Here is a 23,150-nt window from a genome sequence, read left to right on the forward strand (position 1 = left end):
ATGTGTTTTTAAAGCCTGTCACATCTGTGAATGTGGAATGTGTTTTTAAAGCCTGTCACATCTGTGAATGTGGAATGTGTTTTTAAAGCCTGTCACATCTGTGAATGTGGAATGTGTTTTTAAAGCCTGTCACATCTGTGAATGTGGAATGTGTTTTTAAAGCCTGTCACATCTGTGAATGTGGAATGTGTTTTTTAAGCCTGTCACATCTGTGAATGTGGAATGTGTTTTTAAAGCCTGTCACATCTGTGAATGTGGAATGTGTTTTTAAAGCCTGTCACATCTGTGAATGTGGAATGTGTTTTTAAAGCCTGTCACATCTGTGAATGTGGAATGTGTTTTTAAAGCCTGTCACATCTGTGAATGTGGAATGTGTTTTTAAAGCCTGTCACATCTGTGAATGTGGAATGTGTTTTTAAAGCCTGTCACATCTGTGAATGTGGAATGTGTTTTTAAAGCCTGTCACATCTGTGAATGTGGAATGTGTTTTTAAAGCCTGTCACATCTGTGAATGAGGAATGTGTTTTTAAAGCCTGTCACATCTGTGAATGTGGAATGTGTTTTTAAAGCCTGTCACATCTGTGAATGTGGAATGTGTTTTTAAAGCCTGTCACATCTGTGAATGAGGAATGTGTTTTTAAAGCCTGTCACATCTGTGAATGTGGAATGTGTTTTTAAAGCCTGTCACATCTGTGAATGTGGAATGTGTTTTTAAAGCCTGTCACATCTGTGAATGAGGAATGTGTTTTTAAAGCCTGTCACATCTGTGAATGTGGAATGTGTTTTTAAAGCCTGTCACATCTGTGAATGTGGAATGTGTTTTTAAAGCCTGTCACATCTGTGAATGTGGAATGTGTTTTTAAAGCCGGTCACATCTGTGAATGTGGAATGTGTTTTTAAAGCCTGTCACATCTGTGAATGTGGAATGTGTTTTTAAAGCCTGTCACATCTGTGAATGTGGAATGTGTTTTTAAAGCCTGTCACATCTGTGAATGTGGAATGTGTTTTTAAAGCCTGTCACATCTGTGAATGTGGAATGTGTTTTTAAAGCCTGTCACATCTGTGAATGTGGAATGTGTTTTTAAAGCCTGTCACATCTGTGAATGTGGAATGTGTTTTTAAAGCCTGTCACATCTGTGAATGTGGAATGTGTTTTTAAAGCCTGTCACATCTGTGAATGTGGAATGTGTTTTTAAAGCCGGTCACATCTGTGAATGTGGAATGTGTTTTTAAAGCCTGTCACATCTGTGAATGTGGAATGTGTTTTTAAAGCCTGTCACATCTGTGAATGTGGAATGTGTTTTTAAAGCCTGTCACATCTGTGAATGTGGAATGTGTTTTTAAAGCCTGTCACATCTGTGAATGAGGAATGTGTTTTTAAAGCCTGTCACATCTGTGAATGAGGAATGTGTTTTTAAAGCCTGTCACATCTGTGAATGTGGAATGTGTTTTTAAAGCCTGTCACATCTGTGAATGTGGAATGTGTTTTTAAAGCCTGTCACATCTGTGAATGTGGAATGTGTTTTTAAAGCCTGTCACATCTGTGAATGTGGAATGTGTTTTGTTGGTTGATTGAAAAACAAGAAAACTGAATAAAACTTTAAATTGAAGAAAAAAAGAAATGACCTCTGAGAAGACACAAGGATTGTAAGCCACAGACGGGGACAAATAACACTGGCTGTGGCTCATGTCAGTGTCGTCCGAGTCTCCACCAACCATGTTGATCAAGACAGAGATACAAGCACTCAGTGGCTGATTTAGCTCCCATCCCTCTGATGTTTAGTCCTTAGTATGAAAGCCTACAGCAGTGCAGCTGGTGTGTCCGGATACAGACTGACAGATGACAGACACCACCTCACAGATCTGTTGAAATAGGAAGGGGAGGCAGACTATGCCACTTGCAACACTGACATACAAGTTCCAGCCCAACCCATCCCCATCCCCTAGCCAGATGGGCCATTTCAGTGAGCTCACGAAGAGAGCAGGACAAACAGAAAACATCCTTGGTCCAGATGAAATAAGAAAGAACTGATACTCCTTCTATACCCTTCTGCCCATAGAATCCTCCTATCATCCCAATGCAGGGAAGATATCTGCAGACTTCCAAACACACACTATCAGAGAGCCCCTGCATCAATTAGATAACAATTCATGGCTGGAATGAGCCGAGCCATAAAATATTCATTTGTAAATAGTTATATTAAATGGTCAGTAGCTAGGTTGCTATCCAACTGGTGACAGATTTGAATGTGAATATTCAAAAATCTGCATAAAAACAATATGCACATTTTCCCACCAGACGTAATGCACATTAAAGTACATTTTGGGGTTAAATTCCCATGTACCGAATAAAACATACAAATTAAATGGGTTTCCATGTCATTTTCATTCTACTGATGTTTTCTCACCAAAATAATTTGCGTTATATAGTGAATGTGCCCACTCAGGTATTGGCCATGTGCTCTAGCCAACAGCTAGCATATACAGTGCTGGTATAGCAAACATGATGAAATTATTATTGACAAGAGAGAGAAAAAATCTGAATGAATAAATGACAGCCAAGCATCAATAATAATGTCACCAGAATAAGACCCTCGATATTTATGGGAAAGGAGCATCAAGCTCATCACCATGGACTTTCACCACCTTGTGAAGTTCATCATAATCGGTAGCCTAATAAACGGTATACTTTCCCAAGCTGTAGTGGGTGGACCACACAACAGATCATAGGGTGACTGCAAATTTACTTCAATATGAGAGTTTTATAGAAATATTTGCGCATTAAAGCGTTTCCACCGCCATTTCTTGCATAATACATTTTATCGACACAAAAAGATCCCACCTTGTCTAGCGTGTTTCGTTTTGTTGACATTTGGAAAGATTCCAGAGAAATTATCCTTTTCCATCAGGCCTGTTATGAAACGTTTTATCCGACATGTACTTCACCCACATAAAATGTTTGATGGAAACCTGGTTAGTGGTGTAAACATGCTGGTAACGTGGATAGGATTGTATCTAGCCAAGTAGCCATGTGGTCAGTGAGCCAATATTGGTAGATGAGATGAGGTATGAACAATCATTTCATACTGCTGTTGAGAAGAGTCACAGTAACGGAACAATGTCACCCCGGCCTCAGGTTGTGCTCTGATAACAATTATTCAGATTCTAAAGTATTCTGCACCACTTCACACAGCCAAGGAAAACATTTCTCCCAGAGGACATCCATGGCTAAGACTTGTCTGGACATTTTACTGTGAGGGGATTTTAATCACTATACATTTTTTACTAATGTTTCTGTCAAATGGGCTAGCCAACAAAACCTCTAACAAAACGTCCTCTTTTAAAAAAAACATAACTTTAGTATTCCTACTAATCATGACTGACACTGGAGTTTAAATACAAATGTTAAGCTTTATTTGGGGCTAATATAGTATCATTCAGGCTCTAAAAACCATTAGAATTGGTGCGAAGTGAGATACAGATTACAGTTCTGCTTGGCGGGCTGCGGTACCACTCAACATGCAGCTCACAAGCTGTTTTCATCTTAAACAGAGGAGAATCAATTTGGTCACACATTACAGCGTACAGCAGTATAATAGGTATTGTCTGGTCACCAAAGGCTCTGCATAAAAATCAACTACTGCAAATCCAGATTAAAGTAAACCATTACTGAATTAATTCACTGACAAAAATATGGTTGTTATAATAGGGCTAGATAACAAATCAACTCAACAAAAATCCTTAACCACAAGATATTTTCAGGTAAGATTAATGAGTGCTTCTTCAACTCAGGTCTCCACAGTCAAATCAGTCCATGTGCATTGCACTCAGTCTATTCAAACTAAGTAAGGTAGAAAACAGACAAATTACAGAGTGTCGTTTCACCACTCACCCACTGCAGAGTATAGCAGCCAGGGTAGGCTGTGTATAGCAGCCAGGGTAGGCTGTATATAGCATCCAGGGTAGGCTGTATATAGCATCCAGGGTAGGCTGTGTATAGCATCCAGGGTAGGCTGTGTATAGCAGCCAGGGTAGGCTGTATATAGCAGCCAGGGTAGGCTGTGTATAGCATCCAGGGTAGGCTGTATATAGCAGCCAGGGTAGGCTGTATATAGCAGCCAGGGTAGGCTGTATATAGCAGCCAGGGTAGGCTGTGTATAGCATCCAGGGTAGGCTGTGTATAGCATCCAGGGTAGGCTGTGTATAGCAGCCAGGGTAGGCTGTGTATAGCAGCCAGGGTAGGCTGTGTATAGCAGCCAGGGTAGAGTGTATATAGCAGCCAGGGTAGGCTGTATATAGCAGCCAGGGTAGGCTGTATATAGCAGCCAGGGTAGGCTGTATATAGCAGCCAGGGTAGGCTGTATATAGCAGCCAGGGTTGGCTGTATATAGCAGCCAGGGTAGGCTGTATATAGCAGCCAGGGTAGGCTGTATATAGCAGCCAGGGTAGGCTGTATATAGCATCCAGGGTAGGCTGTGTATAGCAGCCAGGGTAGGCTGTATATAGCATCCAGGGTAGGCTGTATATAGCATCCAGGGTAGGCTGTGTATAGCATCCAGGGTAGGCTGTGTATAGCATCCAGGGTAGGCTGTGTATAGCATCCAGGGTAGGCTGTATATAGCATCCAGGGTAGGCTGTATATAGCATCCAGGGTAGGCTGTATATAGCATCCAGGGTAGGCTGTGTATAGCATCCAGGGTAGGCTGTATATAGCATCCAGGGTAGGCTGTATATAGCATCCAGGGTAGGCTGTATATAGCATCCAGGGTAGGCTGTATATAGCATCCAGGGTAGGCTGTATATAGCATCCAGGGTAGGCTGTATATAGCATCCAGGGTAGGCTGTATAGCAGCCAGGGTAGGTAGCATCCCAATGGCACCCTATTCCCAGGTAGCATCCCAAAGGCACCCTATTCCCAGGTAGCATCCCAAAGGCACCCTATTCCCTATGTGCTGCACTACTTTTGACCAGGGCGCATATGGCTTTTGGGATGCTCAACATAGTCCATTAAAACAATCATCAACAGCATTAATATCTCTATTCTGTGAGCATGTGTGGAGTGGACAGACAACATCTCAATCTAAGTGCAGGTGACATTAGGCAGATCATTTCTCATGCATTTTAATACAGAATTTACACTGTATGTTTGTTGTCTTTCCATTTGTGAACTATCCATAGGTCTGTCTGACTAAAGCTATGTGACAGTAGCTATAAGAGCTCCTCAGAACTACTACAAAGGCTGAGGCCAAAGCCAAACAGAGGTCCTAGAGTGGCGAGGCTAGCCCTTCATGACCACTCGCATGTATGTCACTCTGCTTGTTAAAGATGACTGAGTACCACAGCTCTTTCTGATGTGCCCATCTCTGATGGACCGAAATGGCCAAAGATATGAAAACCCCACACTCGATCGGCCTATCTATCTATCTCTTTCTCCCCTGTGTCTGTTTCTATGGTTCTCTGGAGTACTTGAGACGTAGGCTACACTCCTCTCCCTACACACATCTCCTTTTATAACTGTGAGACAGACACAGCTGTACTCCAGGCCTTCTTTCGATCTCTGTATAAATGGCACTTTTAGCACGAGGTGTCAGAGGCAGAGCTCTATTTCAACTTATTCCTGGTCGGTAACGAACCTGCCAAACAGTGAATAGAGGGGGAAACAGGGAGGAGACGCCCAGAGAGGGAGCGGTTGGAGGTCGAAATCAATCCCACATGTTCTCAGAAAGAGTATTTTCCACCACTAGGTGGAGAACAGAAACCCTGTACTTCCAGTCCCAAGTGCCTCACTCCCCTTCCCCGCACTTCTTCAGCCACACTGCTGCTTTGAGCTGCTCTGGCTACATACAGATGGCTTCATTTAGCCAAGCCATGGCATCACAGGGCACAAGTTATTTTTGACGGAGCTCAGAAAAAGCTTGAGGGCAAATAGAGAGACATAAAAAGAAAAGTTCTGAAGTAGTAATGCAGAAAAGCGCTCTCCCTAGCTTCGACACAGATAAAAGATTATGGCAAAATAAAGGAATTTCCCCCCTACTGTTTGAGGCATTGTGTTTGTCACATTCAAGGCAGAATGCAAAACGGCACACAAAAACCCAAGCACAACATAAGGCTGTGTCTTCTCTCTAAGTTGGGGAGAAATAGGGCAGCAGCAAAACAGTTTGAGCCATCAAATCATTTTAAAGTCCAATAAGGCTCAGATCAAAACATATAAACATGATTCAGATTAAACCTCTGCTGCCAAAAACAACAAAACATAGATCAGTCTTTGTTAAAAGCACTTGGTCAGGCGCAGATGGAATTACTGTATACATAACTTCCAGTCATGCACACACCCAGTCCATTTCAAATGCCTAGCTGCCACATCTTATTAGAATTATATATAGCACTCATTTCAATAACAACCTGTGCACGGCCGTGGTTAATGTAATGGAGGGCAGGCATGAGGCTGTGTTCTGCCAGGCAGGAGGAACCTACTCTTTTCAGGATGCCAGACACGACCAGGGAAGCTGATCCGTCAGCATTATCTTAACCTAGTTGTCAGTCAGTGACAGGAGGCTAGGATGGAATCAGATTAGATGACCCAGCCTTTTATTCACTGGCCTCATTCACTCGTCAATACCAATGTAGGGGGAAGATGTAAGGCATGCTTGTCTGTCTTGTGTCAACCCTCTCTGACTCACTGCAGACAGGCTGTGGTTGGTTGGGTCTAGCTATGGGGTATGAAGAAATGGCTGGTCCAAGACATCTATCTGTGGGGAAGCAAAAGCTGGACATACCATGGTTATGGAGGAGAGGGATCTGATATATGGTAGTACCATGCCATGGTTATGGAGGAGAGGGATCTGATATATGGTAGTACCATGCCATGGTTATGGAGGAGAGGGATCTGATATATGGTAGTACCATGCCATGGTTATGGAGGAGAGGGATCTGATATATGGTAGTACCATGCCATGATTATGGAGGAGAGGGATCTGATATATGGTAGTACCATGCCATGGTTATGGAGGAGAGTGATCTGATATATGGTAGTACCATGCCATGGTTATGGAGGAGAGGGATCTGATATATGGTAGTACCATGCCATGGTTATGGAGGAGAGGGATCTGATATATGGTAGTACCATGCCATGGTTATGGAGGAGAGGGATATGATATATGGTAGTACCATGCCATGGTTATGGAGGAGAGGGATCTGATATATGGTAGTACCATGCCATGGTTATGGAGGAGAGGGATCTGATTTATGGTAGTACCATGCCATGGTTATGGAGGAGAGGGATCTGATTTATGGTAGTACCATGCCATGGTTATGGAGGAGAGGGATCTGATTTATGGTAGTACCATGCCATGGTTATGGAGGAGAGGGATCTGATTTATGGTAGTACCATGCCATGGTTATGGAGGAGAGGGATCTGATTTATGGTAGTACCATGCCATAGCCCGTGGCAGATAACGACTGGGATATTGCTCTCCCTGTGAGGGGGTGGGAGAGAGGGGAAGGCTGGGAGGATGAAGTCGATAACATGGATATCAACCCATAATATGTAGTTAACAGAGTCATTTGGGAGCTTGCCTTTATATTATATCAAAACTCCTGGTCTGAAATATACATTTGATCTAATTACTGTCACATAGCCTGCAGTAAAAAAATATAGCAGACGTATCCATCTTGGAGTGTGTAAACCCCCATCGGAGAGAGAGTCAGAGGGAGTCATCACACTGTCTATTGTTTGAAATAAGTATTTGGTGTTTTGTTGTATTGATGCCATTTCCCTATCTTCATCGTCAGTGGAAAAACTCATCTTCAACTAATTTTTTGTGTTTGTCAGTTTCACTACAGACGCAAACAAACAAAATGCATGAACTCTAGATAGTATAAAATAAATACAATAGAAATTACATTGATCTACAGGCCTACATCATGTAAATCAGAGACTCAAGCTAACATAATCATCCTTATGTTTCTATTGAATCCCTAAATTACAAAGTATGGATGAGATGAGGCCATACACCACCCATGTATAGCATGAGGCCACACACCACCCATGTATAGCATGAGGCCATACACCACCCATGTATAGCATGAGGCCATACACCACCCATGTATAGCATGAGGCCATACACCACCCATGTGGCGGCAGGGTAGCCTAGTGGTTAGAGCGTTGGACAATTAACCGGAAGGTTGCAAGTTCAAACCCCCAAACTGACAAGGTACAAATCTGTCATTCTGCCCCTGAACAGGCAGTTAACCCACTTTTCCTAGGCCGTCATTGAAAATAAGAATTTGTTCTTAACTGACTTGCCTAGTTAAATAAAGGTAAAAATAAAATAAAAAATGTATAGCATGAGGCCATACACCACCCATGTATAGCATGAGGCCATACACCACCCATGTATAGCATGAGGCCATACACCACCCATGTATAGCATGAGGCCATACACCACCCATGTATAGCATGAGATCATACACCACCCATCCATAGCATGAGACCAAACACCACCCATCCATAACATGAGACCATACACAACCCATCTATAGCATGAGACCATACACCACCCGTCCATAGCATGAGACCATACACCACCCATCTATAGCATGAGAAAGTGGAAACAGAAGTGATAAATTGTGGAGGGGAACAGTCAGTGTTAATTAAAGGGGTTATGTAAACCTTTACCTTAAAATTGAACTCTATGGTTTCTGTGTATGCTGCCAAATCTGATGACTGTATTCAGCCCCAAGACATTTGATAAGGAGGAATTACAGTTCATCGTATCTTACTGTATGAGCAACAGTACATAGTTATCATTTCATGATTGATTAAAAAAATATAGTCCGTTTCAAGATTTGGGATTGGTACATCAGCCATCAAACAACTAGAGACTTTTCCTTTTAAAGTACATACATTATGTAGATTACAAACACAATCAGACAAATCTGATCAAAATAAACTGTGATAGAAAGAATATAGTGTAGTGAAAAAGAGTGGGGTTAAAGTCTCAATGACCATGCAGAGATTAGTCATCTCCACGAGGGAGCCAACATTAATGAGAACTAATAAGGTATATACACAATTAAAACAATTATTTTCCATGTTATTGAAGGGGAGTAGAATTACATGCACAATAAAACCAACATTGCATTTATATCGACCTGTGAGTCATCTTCATTCCTCCCATGTTCTTGCTGTAATATAGTACATGACTGTGAGGAGCCCTTTGAGAGAAAGAGAGAGAACAGCACAACCCAGCACCAAATTCATCTACCAGACCACTCCATAGCCTGAGGTGCTGCTTGTAAAAGAGGAAATATGGATGAAATTGTATTGCTATTTAATCTGACACGACTAGCCACAGACCCAGACCTGCTAAAAGCATTTACAATGGTGAAACATAAAGATGCATGTATCTACCCAAACCTGAGGACAGGCAGTTGTGTAGTGATTTTATGAATCACTTTGGCATTGCGGATCTCAGTGAGATTATCAGCATCTATATGACACAGAAGACTGACGCGTCCCCTATAACCTATCGCTCTCATGTTATCGGCAGTATATCAATCCTGTTATCTTCATCTCTGATGTTAACTTACTGTGACACTGCATGAGGAAGGAGAGCTCTGCTCTTTCCAGAGTAGTGACAGGATAGAAAAGCTGCAAGGATGGAGAGAGAGACAGAGACGGAGAGAACGAGAGCAAAATCTGAAGTCTAGTGATAATCAAAAAGAGGATGAGATATTCAAAACCTAAACAACACAAAGAACAAGGTGGGTGATTTAGCAAACCAGACAGACAGCCTAAATGCCATCATGCTATTTTAATACAGAAGGCTTATATCCTTTAAAATGATATCAAACAAACGGTGCTGATATCACTTTGCCCATATCAAAACAAACAATGTAGATTCAATTACTAAACTAACATCAAATCCACAGCGAGACCCACAATCAAACATATTATTATACTATAGGAGAGTGGAGATCTGGGCTGGGCTCTCATGGTCTCTAATATGTGGTACTTATTGACACTAATGAATTGAACAGCAATAGTGCTTACTGAACCTCCCAATAAAGAGAGAGGGGACAGCAGTAGTGCTTACTGAACATCCCAATAAAGAGAGAGGACAGCAGTAGTGCTTACTGAACCTCCCAATAAAGAGAGAGGGGACAGCAGTAGTGCTTACTGAACCTCCCAATAAAGAGAGAGGGGACAGCAGTAGTGCTTACTGAACCTCCCAATAAAGAGAGAGGGCAGCAGCAGTAGTGCTTACTGAACCTCCCAATAAAGAGAGAGGGCAGCAGCAGTAGTGCTTACTGAACCTCCCAATAAAGAGAGAGGGCAGCAGCAGTAGTGCTTACTGAACCTCCCAATAAAGAGAGAGGACAGCAGCAGTGCTTACTGAACCTCCCAATAAAGAGAGAGGACAGCAGCAGTGCTTACTGAACCTCCCAATAAAGAGAGAGGACAGCAGCAGTGCTTACTGAACCTCCCAATAAAGAGAGAGGACAGCAGCAGTGCTTACTGAACCTCCCAATAAAGAGAGAGGACAGCAGCAGTGCTTACTGAACCTCCCAATAAAGAGAGAGGACAGCAGCAGTGCTTACTGAACCTCCCAATAAAGAGAGAGGGGACAGCAGCAGTGCTTACTGAACCTCCCAATAAAGAGAGAGGGGACAGCAGCAGTGCTTACTGAACCTCCCAATAAAGAGAGAGGGGACAGCAGCAGTGCTTACTGAACCTCCCAATAAAGAGAGAGGGGACAGCAGTAGTGCTTACTGAACCTCCCAATAAAGAGAGAGGGGACAGCAGTAGTGCTTACTGAACATCCCAATAAAGAGAGAGGACAGCAGTAGTGCTTACTGAACCTCCCAATAAAGAGAGAGGGGACAGCAGTAGTGCTTACTGAACCTCCCAATAAAGAGAGAGGGCAGCAGCAGTAGTGCTTACTGAACCTCCCAATAAAGAGAGAGGGCAGCAGCAGTAGTGCTTACTGAACCTCCCAATAAAGAGAGAGGGCAGCAGCAGTAGTGCTTACTGAACCTCCCAATAAAGAGAGAGGACAGCAGCAGTGCTTACTGAACCTCCCAATAAAGAGAGAGGACAGCAGCAGTGCTTACTGAACCTCCCAATAAAGAGAGAGGACAGCAGCAGTGCTTACTGAACCTCCCAATAAAGAGAGAGGACAGCAGCAGTGCTTACTGAACCTCCCAATAAAGAGAGAGGACAGCAGCAGTGCTTACTGAACCTCCCAATAAAGAGAGAGGACAGCAGCAGTGCTTACTGAACCTCCCAATAAAGAGAGAGGACAGCAGCAGTGCTTACTGAACCTCCCAATAAAGAGAGAGGGGACAGCAGCAGTGCTTACTGAACCTCCCAATAAAGAGAGAGGGGACAGCAGCAGTGCTTACTGAACCTCCCAATAAAGAGAGAGGGGACAGCAGTAGTGCTTACTGAACCTCCCAATAAAGAGAGAGGGGACAGCAGTAGTGCTTACTGAACCTCCCAATAAAGAGAGAGGGGACAGCAGTAGTGCTTACTGAACCTCCCAATAAAGAGAGAGGGGACAGCAGCAGTGCTTACTGAACCTCCCAATAAAGAGAGAGAGGACAGCAGCAGTGCTTACTGAACCTCCCAATAAAGAGAGAGAGGACAGCAGCAGTGCTTACTGAACCTCCCAATAAAGAGAGAGGACAGCAGCAGTGCTTACTGAACCTCCCAATAAAGAGAGAGGGGACAGCAGCAGTGCTTACTGAACCTCCCAATAAAGAGAGAGGGGACAGCAGCAGTGCTTACTGAACCTCCCAATAAAGAGAGAGGGGACAGCAGTAGTGCTTACTGAACCTCCCAATAAAGAGAGAGGGGACAGCAGTAGTGCTTACTGAACCTCCCAATAAAGAGAGAGGGGACAGCAGTAGTGCTTACTGAACCTCCCAATAAAGAGAGAGGGGACAGCAGCAGTGCTTACTGAACCTCCCAATAAAGAGAGAGAGGACAGCAGCAGTGCTTACTGAACCTCCCAATAAAGAGAGAGAGGACAGCAGCAGTGCTTACTGAACCTCCCAATAAAGAGAGAGGGGACAGCAGCAGTGCTTACTGAACCTCCCAATAAAGAGAGAGGGGACAGCAGCAGTGCTTACTGAACCTCACAATAAAGAGAGAAGACAGCAGCAGTGCTTACTGAACCTCCCAATAAAGAGAGAGAGGACAGCAGCAGTGCTTACTGAACCTCCCAATAAAGAGAGAGAGGACAGCAGCAGTGCTTACTGAACCTCCCAATAAAGAGAGAGGACAGCAGCAGTGCTTACTGAACCTCCCAATAAAGAGAGAGGGGACAGCAGTAGTGTTTACTGAACCTCCCAATAAAGAGAGAGGACAGCAGCAGTGCTGCGTAAACACACACAGCCTGTGTCCCAAATGGCACCCTATTCCCTATAAAGTGCACTACTGTTGACAACTATTTAGGGAATCGGTGTCATTTGGATTAAGATCATTGGGGATGTACATTTAATTACTATCCTAAAAGTTCAATTAATGTGGTAGAGAAGAGATTAACACAATGTTTTAAAACACCACAGACACCAGGAAACATCAAGCACTTAGCCCTGGATATTGGAATGAATCCATCTATCCAGCCCTCACCACCACCCCATCATGTTGGGGTGAGTAAGTACTGTATGAGATTAAAGACTCCCCTGGTTTGCTCTATGACATCCTAATGTATCATTATACACTTGAACAATGACCGATTTTTGTTACAATGTCCACACCAGCATACTATATAGTTAGAATGAAGCAATGTATTGGGCATTCTAAGTGGTATTCTAGTATGGACATTGGATCGAACATTGCCCATACCAGCAGAGTAATAGTGGTCATGGAGGAAAAGAGAGTAATTAATCAGGAAACAATGGAGTCTACTGGACAACTTGAGTATCGCCACGTTTAAATAAATCTATATTGTAAAGGAGGAAACAGATGTGGAAGTCAAAGATTAGATTTCTCTGTCTGTCCACGTTGCTCTGGCTCCCTTGCCAATGTGTACTTACATGACTCCCTGGGAGATATTTTGCCTCTAAACACAACCAGCCACCTCTTCTATAACACATTGCCATAAAAACTGCTGAAAGCAGTACCCATCCGCATGATCAATTGATAGTGTCCAGAAATCCATCTCACCCCCCTTTAAAAAGGGGCTATCGGTCTTTGACAGCAAATGATAAGAGTTAGCTTCTGCATTTTTATCAATGGCAGGTAGAAAATGTATTGGACAATGGGCATTTGGTCAAGGGCATGGGGAAAGACGTTATACAAAGTGTTTGTGTCAGCACCCAGTCCAACGTTATAGCACATCTTGTTTCTGGAGCAATACCAGAAGCTGGACCTACGTGGAGGAATCAGGGAACCTTGTCACATGGCATTATGAGCCTTATGTTAATGAGTGAATCATATTGTGGTCATGGAGGACAGACACACTGTAAAGCCACTGACAGACAAGCCAGGCACAGCAGTAACAGTAACACTGGGCCAGAGCTCAGCTGGCACACAGTGTCAGCTTCACACAGTGTCTCTTCCTCCATGCCTGATATGACATTTGTGTGAAGAGCTGGCAATCACATGGCCCACAATGACTCACTCCATGGCTGGGAGAAGGGAGATGGCTCACAGGTCTTTCAACACAGTATACGTGGGGCTTCATCTATGTGGTCTCCTGCTGTGTGTTGTGTTGTGGTGCACTGTGGAATGTTGTTTTGCATTGCGGTGTATTAAGGAGTATTGTGGTGTATTGAGGAGAATTGTGGTTAGAGCGTTGGGCCAGTAACCGGTAGGTTGCTGGATCGAATCCCTGAGTTGACAAGGTAGAAATCTGTTGTTTTGCCCCTGAGCAAGACAGTTAACCCACTGTTCCCCGGGCGCCGAAGACGTGGATGTTGATTAATGAAGCCCCCTGCACCTCTCTGATTAAGAGGGGTTGGGTTAAATGCGGAAGACACATTTCAGTTTAATACATTTAGTTGGACAACTGACTAGGTATCCCCCTTTCCCTATTGTGTAAAACATGTGTGCCCCACATAGTGTGGATGTGTACAGTTATTCCACCCCAGGGGGTTCTGTTATACATGGGCCAATCCTCTGAATATGTAACTGCATGAGAAATCAAAGAGCAAAGCAACACCAGGGTAAAATCCTAATCCTTACCCATCTGTTGGGGGTCAATGATTGGCCCATCTATCTGGCCCTGAACACAGCTTGACTGGAACCCCTGCTGCAATAGAGAAGCTGGGCAGAAAAACCGAGGTCTGGAAGATTGGAGAGGGACCTACGAAGTTTTCCACAGCACTGTATCAGCTACTGTGGTGACAATGCATACAACTAGCACATCAGGGCTACAGCATTAGCCTACTTCTTCATCTGACCATTTGTCTATGCAAAGCCTCTTACAGCCAGGGAGGAACCAGGGAGTTGTTGTTGACACTCCAATCTAGATAGCTGGGCAACAGGGCAAGCCAAGTCCATAGGTTTCCTTTAATCTAAACCATTAACCCCCAGTACAAACGCCATGCTACACCCTGAATAGTTTAGTCTGGGCAACATTTGAAACCATTTGCTTTACATTGCTTCTGTTGTTTTTTTGATGATTTTCTATTTGTTGTCTGCTAATAATTACATGCACCAGTTTCCCTTTTAAACAGCTGCTTTTAACAGCACGAAGGAGAACAGTGTCATGGAATAAAGACTGATATCATAATCATCACATGAAATAACATTACATCTGATGATTTATTTATCACATCGTGACTGCATGAGAACATCTGATGGTCCTTTTAGCAAAACATATGAGTCACACAACAGGTGTAGGACAAATAACATGTAATGTGGTGTGGCAAAGCTTCACTTTACAGTCTCTCTAAACCAGCCAGAGTAGAAAGTGACACCCATTTGACCACAAAATAGACAATAAATCTCACCAGTTCAGTCAAACCACTAGTCTCCATAAGCAAATAGACTCAGCTGTAAATCTAAGTGCAGATTCAAATTTGCAGCAGGCCTAGGCTGTACTCCAAATGTTACAATCAGATTATTAGCCTGTCTATAAATTATGCATTTAAAGTAGATCACAGGGTCAATCAGGGATGCAATCCATGACGTGGGACCGTGTGTGTGCGCGTCTAGAACAAAACAAATCAGGGTGGAAAAAAAGAACCTTCAGAAAAACATCACTCATTGTAAACCACATACATTTCCATAATGAAGGTGCAGCGGTACCGCTCGAAACACTACAACCTTCAGAGCGCATGCACATGAGTGACAGGAGTAAATGTCCCGTTAAACACTTAGATGTAGATTTCGAAGGCGAGGCAGTATTCCTATTCAATATTGAACTCATCCATAACCCAAGCTACCAGCTGCAACAATATTTATTCGCTGCTCCGTTGCTTGTTTTTCCCGTAGAACTAAAGGAGAAACTAGCTGGCAAGTATGGCGGACTCCGGCTTCATGGTAACCTATACCCGTTATGTGCCTACCTCCTAGGCTACTTCAAGCTTGAGTGGGGTGTCCAATGACGTTTATTCTAGAAAAAAAAAATGAATTTGGGAAACAAATATAGCCTAAAGTTGGCCTACATGCCACAAAGGAGTTTCTACCATAATGCCTCGACACACGTAAACATTGTTACCAAAACGAGTACAAGACAATAATAACATGTCCCGTGCACAGTCAAAACGTTTGATTAAACTATTCATAACAGCATAAAGATCCGACCCGAAAAAGCAGTCTAAACCTCCAACAAAAACTTCTAACAGTAATAGCCATTGGCTACCACCAGATCATTGGACCTAGGCTAGGACTGATACTAACGAGGACGCTTTATTATGTGTAGACTATTAGCAGAAGCATGTATGACTTAAACAAGGATAAAACTTACGTAAAAACGAAGAATAAGGTGGTGGATCCCACAAGAAAAGTGGCAGCAGTAGATACCGGGATGTATTTGGTGGGTTTAAATCTCTTTCCAACGCTGTTGGGCATTCTGTAATTTCCACATTCCTCAATTATTTATTCCAATTGGAGACGGTATACAGATGTAAAGATCCAGTCTGAAATATCGACATTTACCGATTCAGAAAATATGTCTTTATTACTGTTAAACGCACACAGATCTAAAGATAGTCAAGCAAAAATATACTGCGCTCCGAAAGACTAGAAATCCCACTCTAGCAATCCAGCCCACGAGTGAGGTCACAAAACCGCTTGAAAGGTGGAGCCTAGATAACAATATAATATATTTTAAACCTAGTTTAATGCAAAACGAAGAGGACTCTGTGATGGGATGCTTAGGTTACAGACAGGGGCCACACGTTTTATTCACCCTCAAATCGGATTTTATATATATATATATATATATATATATATTTTTTTTTTTTTTTTTTTTTTAATTGCATGTCTAAACCAGTCACTCATCACTATCGTTTTATGCAACTTTTGTTACATATACATTCCTTTTGACTTTGGCCCTACTGTGAGGGTAGAGAGTGAAAAGCCAAAAGAGATTATTATTATTTATTATAATAAGGACCTCCGCAAGCTCTCTGCTCCCCTGCTGAATTTTCAGGTCTTTGGCATCTGTTTCATGGGCTGTGCCCGCCCTCTAATGGTGAATAATTTGTTAGTTTTGTCCAGCTTTCGCGTATCGTAATATCTGCGTTTAGCTGGTTCTTTGGCTCTAGCGAGACACCATAGTTCCAAGCACTGTATGTTTTCCTTTTTAATTAGCTGCTAGCTTGTTAAGTGATTCCAAGTAGCTTCATAATCTTTGACTGGATTTATTTTTAGCTAGCGATTAAAGAGTCGTTGGAGGGTATTCACTCTATTCCTGCACATAGAAAGGGTGTAAATCCACAGACCAGACCAGAGGCTGTCTAGCTAGGTCAGGATTAGCCGCTCCTCGAGACTGCTGGCTGCTCAGTTCTTGAAAGGGATCTCTTCTACTACAGACGTTGGGCGGCATTAGCAAGTTAGCTCGCTACCTAGATAACGCACTACACAGAACCGATAGTTTTTCAGAACATGTCATATCGGAGGACAATTAAAATAGTGTGTGGGTTCGCTGGCGGATCAGCGGTGCTGGTTGTTGCGGCTGCCGCAGCTGAATACCAGGGCTGTTTCGGCCACACGCGAGCCGCTCGGTGGAGCCTGTTCAATGTTTTGCAAGCTGCACAGCCAGCGGGGAACCGCACTGTTGAATCTACTGGAAATGCCTGGGATTTCAACTGGGATAAGTATGCCTCCTTTATTAGCTAAGTCTGATGCAGACTACTATAAAACATAGAGGGCGGTCAGATCTGTTCACGTGGGTCAAGTAGTTTAGTCTGACTGAGTCAGTGTGATTGATTGATGTTGACAGCCTGACAGGTCTGGGCTCTTGGCATGTCATCAAGAGAAGTAAACCGCTACACACATAACTGATTTGTTCCCTCTGTACTGTACTAGGCGGGACCCGTCTGCACTGTTGACAAATGGGAAGAAGAAGGAGGTCGTCAGTGAAGACCCAAGCTCAGAGCAGGACAATGGGAAACCCAAAGCCACACGCAACATCCTCCTCATCAGACACTCCCAGTACAACTTGAGTGGCAATGGAGACCATGAGAGAATCCTCACCCCTTTAGGTTGTGTACCCAGTGCTGCTGTGTACTCGTGTTGCTAAAGGCATGAAACATAGACCTATTTCTCAACTCTACTCTCCAGCTCAACAGTTGAATTTTAGTGAATAAGAAGAGTATATTCAGCAGCACTCAACAGAGGTGGTGTAATCAAATCAAATCAAATTTATTTATATAGCCCTTTGTACATCAGCTGATATCTCAAAGTGCTGTACAGAAACCCAGCCTAAAACCCCAAACAGCAAGCAATGCAGGTGTAGAAGCACGGTGGCTAGGAAAAACTCCCTAGAAAGGCCAATACCTAGGAAGAAACCTAGAGAGGAACCAGGCTATGTGGGGTGGCCAGTCCTCTTCTGGCTGTGCCGGGTGGAGATTATAACAGAACATGGCCAAGATGTTCAAATGTTCATAAATGACCTGCATGGTCGAATAATAATAAGGCAGAACAGTTGAAACTGGAGCAGCAGCACAGTCAGGTGGAAGTTGAAACTGGAGCAGCAGCATGGCCAGGTGGACTGGAGACAGCAAGGAGTCCTCATGACTCCGTGAAAGTGTTTCACAATTGCAGTCTGCTAATTTTGGGGACTATGTGTTTGTGTTCTGCAGGTCGGGAGCAGGCTGAGTTTACTGGCCAGCGGTTGGCTGCCCTTGGGTTAAAGTATGACATCATGGTCCACTCCACTATGGCCAGGGCCACCGAGACTGCCAACATCATCAGCAAATACCTCCCAGGTCAGAACCATAGACCGGCAAACTTTACAGCTGAGGCGTATGCCGGAGTATATACAATATTTACTTTACAGCTGAGGCGTATGCTGGAGTATATACAATATTCACTTTACAGCTGAGGCGCACGCCAGAGTATATACAATATTCACTTTACAGCTGAGGCGCACGCCAGAGTATATACAATATTCACTTTACAGCTGAGGCGTATGCCGGAGTATATACAATATTTACTTTACAGCTGAGGCGTATGCTGGAGTATATACAATATTCACTTTACAGCTGAGGCGTATGCTGGAGTATATACAATATTTACTTTACAGCTGAGGCGTATGCCGGAGTATATACAATATTTACTTTACAGCTGAGGCGTATGCCGGAGTATATACAATATTCACTTTACAGCTGAGGCATATGCTGGAGTATATACAATATTTACTTTACAGCTGAGGCGTATGCCGGAGTATATACAATATTTACTTTACAGCTGAGGCGTATGCCGGAGTATATACAATATTTACTTTACAGCTGAGGCGTATGCCGGAGTATATACAATATTCACTTTACAGCTGAGGCGCACGCCAGAGTATATACAATATTCACTTTAAAGCTGAGGCGCACGCCAGAGTATATACAATATTCACTTTAAAGCTGAGGCGCATGCCAGAGTATATACAATATTCACTTTACAGCTGAGGCGCACGCCAGAGTATATACAATATTCACTTTACAGCTGAGGCGTATGCTGGAGTATATACAATATTCACTTTACAGCTGAGGCGCACGCCAGAATATATACAATATTCACTTTACAGCTGAGGCGCACGCCAGAGTATATACAATATTCACTTTACAGCTGAGGCGTATGCCGGAGTATATACAATATTCACTTTACAGCTGAGGCGTATTCTGGAGTATATACAATATTCACTTTACAGCTGAGGCGTATGCTGGAGTATATACAATATTCACTTTACAGCTGAGGCGTATGCTGGAGTATATACAATATTCAGATCCAGGTCCCATGAGACTAACCAGTACCATACATCAGGAGTGACCACATCTCCTTCTGGAGAGCTACCATCCTGAAGGATTTCTCAGACTGAATCTAACACTCCTGATTCAACTGAATCCATAGACCATATGGTTGAATCAGGTGTGTTTGTGTAGAGTAGGAGCAAAAGCCAGTAGTTCAGGAGAAGGGCTGGTCACCTGCTCCTATACATCTTGCAGATATTCACATCACCTGATACTAAGGCTTTATCTGATAACAGCCTCAGAAGCTTTGATCTCAGATATTTCAGATGTAAAAATGTCATGAATCATGATGAGTATTTCACTACTCACCGCTAACTAACTTTAATCTTCCGTTATGTTATTGGTTTAGGGGTGGAGCTGGTGAGCTGTGATTTGCTAAGAGAAGGAGCACCCATTCAACCTGTGCCTCCTGTCACCCACTGGAAGCCTGACGCTGTGGTGAGATGGCCATTCTGGGTTCTCAACGGCCTGTGTGTCTGTCATATTACCTCCTGTTCAGTGTCCCTTTCAAAAAATATAAACTCAACATGCAACGATTTCTAAGATATTACTGTGTTGCAGTTTATAGAAGGAAATCAGTCAATTGAAATAAATTCATTAGGCACTAATCTATGGATTTCACATGACTGGGCAGGGATGCAGACATGGGTGGCCCTAGGAGGGCATAGGCCCACCCACTGTGTAATGATCATGCTGTTTAATCAGCTTCTTGATATCCCAAACCTGTCATGTGGATGGATTATTTTGGCAAAGGAGAAATGCTCACTAACAGGGATGTAAACAAATGTGTGCACAAAGTTTGAGAGAGACCTTTTCTGTGCGTATGGAACATTTCTTGGTTCTTTTATTTCAGCTCATGAATAATGGGACCAACACTTTACATGTTGCGTTCATATTTTTGTTCAGTATAGTTACAGCTGTCTGCTTGTATGTATCATTCAATGCAATGCAATCAGAGGTCAGCTCAAACTCTCGTCTTACACAACCACTGTGGACCTTTCTACAGCAGTACCACGAGGACGGGGCCCGGATCGAGGCTGCCTTCCGCCGCTACATCCACCGCGCTGACCCCAAGCAGAAGGAGGACAGCTACGAGATCATCGTCTGTCATGCCAATGTCATCCGCTATTTTGTGTGCAGGTGTGTTGCTGGACCAAAGCCCCATTCAACAAGATGATGATAATCATCATGACTTTGTGTAGCAATTCCAATGTACTGTATTATATCTTTTGCATTTCGTGACAATAATGATGTGCTTGCCAACATCCCATGACCGATGTGTATATTTGTTAGATCAGGGTGTATCGGTTGCTCTAACGGTATCAATCTCTTTCTGTCTGTATGTCTCAGGGCCCTGCAGTTTCCTCCAGAGGGCTGGCTGAGGATTGGGCTGAACAACGGCAGCATCACCTGGCTCACCGTGCGCCCCAGCGGCAGGGTGGCACTGAGGACACTGGGAGACTCAGGGTTCATGCCCCCGGACAAACTCACACGGACCTGACCATGTTCCACCTACAGTATTCACTCGTTCTCTTTCTGAGAGGTTCAGATGTCGGTCGCAGGGTGAACTGAATGTCTCTTGATTTCTGCTTAAGTGTCTTGAAAGTTATTTTTGGTGTTAATTTTGTAACTTCAATGTGCAATGAGATATTCTGTGGTGTTTTGTTGTGATCAACTCCCCTGCCATCGTTTGCCAACTAGGGGAAAGTGGGGTAAGTTGAGCGAAAGGGTTAGTTGAGCCACCGCTTGTTTCTAGGAAACCATGCACAAAACTAATAATGTGACCAACTATTTAGGAAGAAGCAATCATTTCATGGAGTCTGGGAAGGAAGAAACCATATGGTAAGCAAGTTACAGACTAAAAACAGATTTTCACAAAGTTAAATTAATTTGTGTTATAAGTTCCATGATAATTTAGCAGGTGCTTATATTTGTCCTATTTCATACATCTACAAATGTATATTAATACACGTGATTTGGAAATGTCTTTTTTTTGTACATCACACCTCCCCCTGAGACACTCTCAAAGAGGGGTCACAGCCAGGGTCTGCCATGATCAACGAGGACCGTGGCGCAATTACGGTTAAGTGCCTTGCTCAAGGGAACATCGAGATTTTCTTTTACGTTGTCGACTCTGGTATTTGATTTCAGTCACTGGCCCAACACTCTAACTGCTAGGCCATCTGATGCTTGTATCTAAACCTATGTAGATAGTTTAAAGATTGTTTTGTACAGCAGTTGGGGTCTTTACAAGCTACAATATGAGGTCCTAAACTTAGCATGAAAGTGCATCCTTGTAACTGTTTGGGCTAATATAGTCAAAATGTTTGCCTTGAGGTAACTTGAGCCAATACCACCATGACAAATTATGATTGCATTTTGTCCATTTTATACATAATATGCATAGTATTTTTGCAATGTGTCATGCGTATGAACTCAAGATAGTGAATTTGTATTGATACAGAGCAGACATTATCATGCCTGTGTATAGAATTGTAAAACAAGAAGGGATCAAGCCACCCCTTGAGGTTCTTAACAGAGCAGTCAAGGAAGTGAGAGAAGGAGCAGCAGAAAGGAATGAAAACATACACTGAAGAGGTACAGTAACAAACATGTAGCTGTGTGATAGCGAGTCTGTGGCAGAGGAACACAAGGTCTCATCTGATGACTTGGAGTCTGAGCTTGATAAACAAGAATCTCGCAGACCAGTTTCATGGGCTTAGTAGCCTCAAATACAGAGAACTTGCCAATGAATTGGCAGATTGAAACGTCCCTGTCCCAGATAACTGGTCAAGAGATGGAAGGGTAAGTGATATTGAATAGAGAAATCTATATCTGAAAGTAGGCATACATTTAAGACATTCAATATACCACAAACTTCCTTCCATTAATTCAACGTTGACCTACCAGCACCACCACCCACTTACCCCAAAGCGGCTCAATTTACCCTGTCCCTATGCTCAACTTACCCCATACCTAGGTTAGGTTGTGCCAAGAGTCCACTTTTTCTGGACAAGCTGTGTTTTCAAAAAATGTCTGTTTATTTCCAGGAATACACAACATCATGAAATATATGTAGATACCATTGTTAGAAAGAATACTATATTTCCCTTGACATAGTGATGCTGAATGTAAAAGTTGCTCAAAATACACCACTCTCCCCTACAGAGTGAAAGGGGAGTATACAGAGTATGTTGTGCCCTTTCTGTCTTGATTTTGTATTAAACTGAACGGGATTTTGTATTGATTCAGGTTTCTCAACAATTGCTGTAACAATGCCCTTAACTCAGAAAGCTGATGTGACGAAGACTGCCAGGGCCCACTCAACACTTATTATGAATGTAAACAGTATGCGAGTTTCAAAGACAAAGTGATAGGATTTTTAAACCAAAATCATTTGTCCAAAGTATGGCATATTTGCTGTAGTTCTGTAAATGCTTCTCATGCTGTCCTTTTGTATTTGGATCAAAGCTTCCTCTTAGGTTTAGATACAGTTGTGTTCAGTAGAAACATGTAATAAAGGACACATGGGCATGTAAATGTTTAGTGTTCCTCAGCAGTACACCAAATAAGTACTCTTAGTTATAAAATAGGGTTAGCGTTAACTCAAGCTGGGACAAAAGCAATGATATTGTCTAACAGCAAATATGATGCATCAAAGCTTGAAGGGATCAAATTAATATTTGTTAGTAATTTGAATGGTTTATGAAGTGTCATATTGTTAGTGT

At 42.9% G+C, this 23,150-nt stretch overlaps 2 protein-coding genes across 2 annotated transcripts in view; one reads left to right on the forward strand and one right to left on the reverse strand.

The window, feature by feature from the left end:
• LOC109896063 (probable palmitoyltransferase ZDHHC8) overlaps positions 1-16,228 on the reverse strand; it is a 111,602-nt gene extending 95,374 nt beyond the window's left edge. The window contains exon 1 of the mRNA XM_020490268.2: positions 15,924-16,228. Within this exon, the coding sequence (XP_020345857.1) occupies positions 15,924-16,027 (104 nt within the window). The 5' untranslated portion in view covers positions 16,028-16,228. The remainder of the gene's footprint in view (positions 1-15,923) is intronic.
• Positions 16,229-16,701: 473 nt separating this feature from the next.
• LOC109896062 (serine/threonine-protein phosphatase PGAM5, mitochondrial-like) lies at positions 16,702-22,669 on the forward strand. Its single transcript, XM_020490267.2, has 6 exons — positions 16,702-17,277; positions 17,489-17,664; positions 18,265-18,390; positions 19,772-19,860; positions 20,429-20,562; positions 20,773-22,669. The coding sequence occupies exons 1-6, from the start codon at positions 17,066-17,068 to the stop codon at positions 20,921-20,923; spliced, it is 888 nt and encodes a 295-aa protein (XP_020345856.2). The 5' UTR covers positions 16,702-17,065; the 3' UTR covers positions 20,924-22,669.
• Positions 22,670-23,150: the final 481 nt, after the last annotated feature.

This window comes from Oncorhynchus kisutch, linkage group LG8 (genome assembly GCF_002021735.2).
Source record: "Oncorhynchus kisutch isolate 150728-3 linkage group LG8, Okis_V2, whole genome shotgun sequence".
Taxonomy (NCBI): domain Eukaryota; kingdom Metazoa; phylum Chordata; class Actinopteri; order Salmoniformes; family Salmonidae; genus Oncorhynchus; species Oncorhynchus kisutch.

Bases quoted from the DNA above. Each gene is read 5' to 3' on its own strand.
- LOC109896062 (XM_020490267.2), top strand. From the start codon at position 17,066: ATGTCATATCGGAGGACAATTAAAATAGTGTGTGGGTTCGCTGGCGGA. The intron at 17,665-18,264 runs GTTGTGTACCCA...TGTGTTCTGCAG, and splicing joins GAGAATCCTCACCCCTTTAG to GTCGGGAGCAGGCTGAGTTT. The intron at 19,861-20,428 runs GTGAGATGGCCA...ACCTTTCTACAG, and splicing joins ACTGGAAGCCTGACGCTGTG to CAGTACCACGAGGACGGGGC.